The sequence below is a fragment of the Rhincodon typus genome, chromosome 17 (genome assembly GCF_021869965.1).
Source record: "Rhincodon typus isolate 14 chromosome 17, sRhiTyp1.1, whole genome shotgun sequence".
NCBI lineage: Eukaryota > Metazoa > Chordata > Chondrichthyes > Orectolobiformes > Rhincodontidae > Rhincodon > Rhincodon typus.
Genome location: NC_063348.1, coordinates 26,824,542 through 26,831,458, shown reverse-complemented (window position 1 = coordinate 26,831,458; position 6,917 = coordinate 26,824,542). Strand labels below are relative to the sequence as shown.

Below are 6,917 nucleotides of genomic sequence, written 5' to 3'. Positions count from 1 at the left end.
ATCACCAAAACGGATTTTGATCATTATCTCCATATTTGTGGAACAGTACTGTGCACAAATTGGCTGTTGCATTTCCCTAAATTAAGAGAAAACCTGACTTAAAATTGGCTGCAAAACACTCTGGGACATCCTGAAGTTATGCAAGTTGCTATATAATTGGAATTTCAAAGGTTTTCCAAACCTTCTAGTTTAAGGAAAGGGGCTTGGCACCATGATGGATGGTACACTATCTGGGTACATCACTTGTGCTTGCTTTTAGGAATGAGCCTGTATGTGAAATGACTAACAGCATTCTAACTCATTTTTTCACATAAACAGTCAGAAACACACAGCAGTGTTACCCTGATAGAAAGCGAGATTTGCATTGAAAAACTTTAAACTCAGCACTAGTCAAAGAAACGAACTCAGGTATCATACAAGGAGTTATACAGCTTCGTTTCTATGCTACCTCACCTACATCTGTGTCTTTCAATCCCTCAACTACTTCTCACTTGGCATAGTGCTATTTGACATCTAGCACTGGAATAAAAAAAATTGCCTCCATTATATATTGGGAAGGCCAGTCCACAACTTCTGTTCCCTAAGTACTGATTGTGTTCCTCTTCCTGGGAACCGTTAAGACTTCTGTACAAGACTTCTGCCCATCTTGCTGTCCATTTAATTTGTCTATTTGAAGTATTTAGCTTGTACTGTGCATTACCACAGTTGCCAACTTTCACATCCTTAATATGGTCAATTATTGAACCTGCCTCAACCCATTTGTTGCTGAAACCTTTATCCGTGCCTTTGTTACTTCTAAATTCATCTATTCAATATCTTACAGCAGTCCCTCTACTCTACAATCTCAATAAATGAGTTCATTTAAATTTTTGGTACCCACATCATACTTACACCAAGTACCATTCAGGTATCACTCCTGTATACACTGGTCAACATGGCTCAATTCAAAAATTCTCATTCTTGTTTTCAATTTCACTCATCATCTTCCCCTTGACATGCACTGGCCAATCAACAAACCCACCTACTTACCCACACCGCACCCGAAACCCACATCAATGTGGTTCAGTCTTAACCACTCTCTGAAATAGCAGGCAAACCACTCAGTTTAAGGGAAATTGTGACTGGTAACACGTTGGCCTTGCGAGAAACTCCCACATTTTGAGCAAGAATAAAAACCACCTGTTCCAATATCTTTTCTTTGGCTCTGTGATAAACTTGTATGATACATTTTACGACTAATGCAAGTCATTATCATCATACAAGACATAAACATCTACTCCAGAATTCTGGCGAAAGTCACTCTTTATTTAACGGATTTAACTGACGTGTCAGCCTGGTATCAGGATTAACGAGGGAGATGTAAAATCAGTTAGTACCAAATTTCTAGCAACTCCTGATGAAAATGTGCATTTAGTTGTTTGGAATCAAATTGCCCACAAATTGCTCATATCCAGGTTCCTTCATGAATAATAGAGAAGAAATGGACAACACAATCATTTTATCCACCATGAGGGTGGCATTTCTCTACAGGTGAAAACACCTCCAAGGCGCACAGAATTTGAAACCAGGGAGGTTATGCCAGAACTGTGTAAAACATTAGTTAGGCCACAGCTAAAGTCCTGTGTGCAGTTCTGGAATTCACATTGTAGGAGGTGTGAGAGTTAACTGTAGAGAGTACAGGGGAAAATTTACCAGGATGTTGCCCAGGCTGGACTGCTTCAGTTACAAACAGAGATTGGACAGACCGGAGTTGTTTTTATTAGAACAGAGGATACTGAGAGGGGTCTTGATTGAGATGCACAGATAGGGCAGTTAGGAATAAACATTTCCCCTTGACAGAGAAATCAATTATCGGGGGCATAGATATAAGGTAATGGGTAGAACGTATAGGAGAGAATTGAGAAAAAAAAAAAAAAAAACTTTCCACCCAGATGATAATGGGAATCTGGAACTCATTACCTGTAAGAGTGGTAGAGGCAGAAACCCTCAGAACGTTTAAATAAAAATATTGGAATTCCCTTCCTAATGGCAGTTTGGGTACACCTACAGCATATGGATGGCAGCAATTCATGAATGCAGCTCACGACCACCTTCTCCAGGGCAACTAGGAGTAGGCAATAAATGCTGGACAGCCAGCCGTTGATACCCAAGTTAGGGTTAGAAAATAGGGTTAGAATAGATAAATTGCTGGTTTTTTTCACCTACGTGGACGCAAGGGCTACAGATACCGATGACTGTTCAGCGAGTGTTATGATGCATGTACAACTTAAAACACAGACAAAAGAAGATAAACATGCATTTCATGCAATATTAAACTAGGCCACTGCTCACTATGCATATTTGTGTTGCAGTCTTTTGTAAAGGAAGGTTATCCTAGAAGCTAACAGTCTTCATGCAGAAATCAAAACAAAACTGCTCCAGTAGTTTTGACTACTTACACTTAAGAATCCCTACACTAATTTTCACAGAATCTAATCATTAACAATGAAACAAGTTTCTTGAATATGCTGCAGCCTGCAACAGTGAAAAGTTCTTACTTTAACGCTGAAATCAATGTGTACAATAGATGCACTTTTTATCCTCCCAAGCCAATTAACGCGCATTTTTTTGCAAATGCTTTCTGTTCCCTTCACAACCACTTCATAGCAGAGGGCTTTGCCAATAACCACTTCTGCCCAATGTTAAGAATTACAAACAGCAGATTCTTTTTCAAGTTTTTCCTCCCTACTTGTGTGGAAGTGTCTAAGAACTGCTCCATATCTCCACCAGAGGTCCAGTAACACCAACAGCACTATGTGAATACGAACCCAAGCATTTTTCCCACAGCACATTAGATGTAAGCACCTTGTACAACTCAAAAATATTAGAGATAGTAAGAACTGTCGATGCTGGAGTCAGAGATAACACTGTGTGGAGCTGGAGGAACACAGCAGGCCAGGCAGCATTAGAGAAGCAGGAAAGCTAACGTTTTGGGTCGGGACCCTTCTTCAAAAATATTGGGATATCTTTAATAGGGAAGTTGTGCTCCAGATATTGCTATGCAAACATGGTACTGACTACATGTAAAAAGGATACAAAATATATGTGGTAAAGTATGCCACTAATACTTGTACGTAGTAAGTATCCTTGTATTTAGAAAGAACCTTTCCCAATGCCTTGGCATCATCCATGTCTTTCGGAATCACTATCGTCTTTCGCTCCTCCCTGATAAAGTCAAGAAATAGCATGACATGGTTAATAAATAACTTTAAAGTAACAATGATTTGAATCCAATTACCGGACAGAAAATACACATTTTCTCAAAAGTACATTTTGCTTTCTTTTAAAATAGTACATGAGTTTTGATTGACGATCCACCTTCACCGTCTAAATTCTTATGTTATTCACAGGTATAATGCATTGCTGCATTTGATTAACCACTGGTGGTCTTGCACAACCTCTATTGGCAATGACAGTGGTGTGCAAGGCGGTGATGGTGGTTGTGGCGGTGGTGATGGAGGTGGCAGGGCAGGGACAGAAAGAAAGAAAGGTCAGAAAGTTCTGATTTCATTGCGAGCAAGCTTAATTTATTTTCTATTTAATAGTCAAACAGTTCCCTCTGTTTCAAAAGATCTTTTAAAAGGATCAGCACAGACACAATGGGTTAAATGCACTATTATATATTTCATTTAGCATTCATAACATTGCAAGGCACTTTACAAAGAAAGGAGGAGAGAAGAAGAAACACACAAATATATATTCTACATATAATAGCCAACACAGAGCCTGGGAGAAAATTAGAGATGACAAATGTTTGGTTGAATAATAAAGATCAAGAGATGGATTTTGTTTATTTATTTTGAAAGGGGCGGGGAGAAATTGGAGGTTGGGAGAATGTGTCAAAAAAAAAAAAAATCACCTTTAGGAGGCTGATGTTGTGAACAGGGAAGGAAGGCAAGAGTCAGTTCCAGAGATAGGGTGGTTCAAGGTCTTAAAAAATTTAGAAAGGATGGGAAGGAATTAAAGGTAACATTCCTGAACAGAGACAGATCAGGGTTATTTGATTTACTTCGGCTCTCGATTTTTCAAAATCTAATTTTCAACATAAAATGTGAATGTTACTGAGAATTGGTGCAATTGAAAATGAGTCACTTAAGAACCAGAATGAACAAAGGATAAACAGTAAAATACAAACAGTTGGATATTATTGAACATTTCACACTGGAGAACAATTCCAAGATAACCGACAGCTTTCTCGTACTTTTCCTTCACGACCACTTCTCATGCGTGCGGCTTCACAAAAAAGTTACTTAATTTTGGGACCATAACCTAATGCGTGGTTGTTTCCATCCAACTTTCAAAAATGTTGCCAGCAAGAGTTATATGAAAGAAATCAGGAGAAGAAAGGCAGGATGATTTTTATCCCCCTTTTGATACTAAGGTCAACAGCAATAATCAGAAGTGCTGGAATTCAGTGCAAATCAAGAAGCCAAATTGAGGCATTTTTAATTTAAGACTGACCAATTACCCACTGAGCTATCAAAGGAACTTTATCATCTGATGCTAAACAATTCTTGTAGAAACAGTATTTATTCCTTGTGATGCACCTTAGAAACTAATCATGTTCACATGGTATCCAAGACAGAAAGTATGCCAGTCCTCCAAGTTATTCTGTGGAAATGATATCACATCCAGGAACACCATCGGTTTGAAATGCCTAGGCTCTCTCATGCTTGGAAGAATCAGCATCTGGTAAATGAATGTCGCTGTCCAGAACATTATGACATTACCAATCTGCATCAATAATGCAACAACAGAAGGTTGTTTGTAGCTTCATCTACTTCGGCTCCACAATCATCAACCTTTTTACTATTTGCTGAATCAGCACATACTCTGCACAGTAATAGCTATTATGTCCAGGTAATAAGAATATGAAACAACAGTAACTTGGTGTTATCCATGACAGCAGTGAGACCTATTGACAACACAGGCAGAATAAAAGGCTGAACAACTACTCTTTCACAGTCTCAGATGTATCTTTGACAGGACAAGGCCACCAAAATGTGCTAATTTCATTGGTGTACACTTATCACTAAACCAATTACATTTGTGATATTATAATCATCAGATGAATGTCAGCAGTATTCCTAAAGGCGTTCTGCAGAGTGAACTGGCCAGTGAGCTGTTGCCTGCTAGACATCCATACTTTCACTATATGGGAGATATCAAGGTGGCGAACATTGTCTATGTCAACAGGAGATAGCTGCTATTCGTTGAACATCTGAAGACTAACTGGTTGGAGAGGCATCAGTTGAGATAAGAAGAAACAAAGCTCACCTGGCTGAGAAGAGGGCCCAGAGAAAACCGAGGCCAGCGAATTGTGCACCTTCTCAGCCTACCACCTTCATCTGTAGCAAGTGCAGCAGAGACTGCAATGCCAGAGTGGGCTCCTGAGCCACACAAGGCGATGTTTAACAAGCTGACCACCAAGGTGCAAACCATCATCTCACCAGACAGAAGGCTGCCAGAGGATTCAATACGAACATGGCCTACACGTTGGAATAAAGTCACATGAGAAATACTCATGAATACTCTTCCAAACCTCTTGGTGCATCTGAATAATGGATTGCATATTCTACACCCATTAAAGATGTTCATATTATTATTCAGTTAAATTTATTTTGGCTGCAAACAGTGACATCACTGTTTTCAACCAATCATATCCATTCTGGAGAAGTAGACTCACAATCACTGCGGCAAGTACAGAATTGTAAATTGCACTAATTTACATACAAAATTTTGTATGCAACTATCTTCTGTTCACTATATTTTTCTAGTGAATTCACTCTGGCTTGAATTAGGAGATCATTCTCCACTTGTGATTATAGGTTTTGTTTGCTATGGTTCAAGGACACTTAAAAATAGACACTGTAGTCTGCAGAGATAGTAGGAACTGCAGATGCTGGAGAATCCGAGACAACAAGGTGCAGGGCTGGATGAACACAGCAGGCCAAGCAGCATCATAGGAGCAGAGAGGCTGACGTTTCGGGCCTAGACCCTTCATCAGAAAAGGGGGAGGGGAAGGGGGTTTTGAAATAAATAGGGAGAGAGTGGGAGGCGGATAGAAGAGGGATAGAGGAGAGGATAGGTGGAGAGGAAACAAACAGGTCGAAGAGGCGGGGATGGGGCCAGGAAAGGTGAGTGTAGGTAGGGAGTTAGGAAGGGGATAGGTCAGTCCAGGGAGGACGGACAGGTCAAGGGGGCGGGATGAGGTTGGTCGGTAGGAGATGGAGGTGCGGCTTGAGGTGGGAGGAGGGGATAGGTGGGAGGAAGAACAGGTTAGGGAGGCAGGGACGAGTTGGACTGGTTTTGGGATGCGGTGGGGGGAGGGGAGATTTTGAAACTTGTGAAATCCACATTGATACCATTGGGCTGCAGGGTTCCCAAGCGGAATATGAGTTGCTGTTCCTGCAACCTTCGGGTGGCATCGTTGTGGCACTGCAGGAGGCCCAGGATGGACATGTCGTCTGAGGAATGGGAGGGGGAGTTGAAATGGTTCGCGACTGGGAGGTGCAGTTGTTTGTTGCGAACCGAGCGTAAGTGTTCTGCAAAGCGGTCCCCGAGTCTCCGCTTGGTTTCCCCGATGTAGAGGAAGCCACACCGGGTACAGCGGATGCAGTATACCACATTGGCAGATGTGCAGGTGAACATCTGCTTGATGTGGAAAGTCTTCTTGGGGCCTGGGATGGGGGTGAGGGAGGAGGTATGGGGGCAGGTGTAGCACTTCCTGCGGTTGCAGGGAAAAGTGCCGGGTGTGGTGGAGCTGGAGGGGAGTGTGGAGCGGACAAGGGAGTCACGGAGAGAGTTGTCCCTCCGGAAAGCAGATAAAGGTGGGGAGGGAAAGATGTCTTTGGTGGTGGGGTCGGATTGCAGATGGC

General features: G+C 41.6%; 1 protein-coding gene across 1 annotated transcript in view; it reads right to left on the bottom strand.

Annotated features, from left to right (window-relative positions):
* Positions 1-2,949: 2,949 nt before the first annotated feature.
* The window catches only part of LOC125485247 (transmembrane protein 41B-like), a 14,582-nt gene continuing 10,614 nt past the window's right edge, over positions 2,950-6,917 (bottom strand). The window contains exon 3 of the mRNA XM_048607195.1: positions 2,950-3,204. Coding sequence (XP_048463152.1) covers positions 3,057-3,204 — 148 coding nt within the window. The 3' untranslated portion in view covers positions 2,950-3,056. The remainder of the gene's footprint in view (positions 3,205-6,917) is intronic.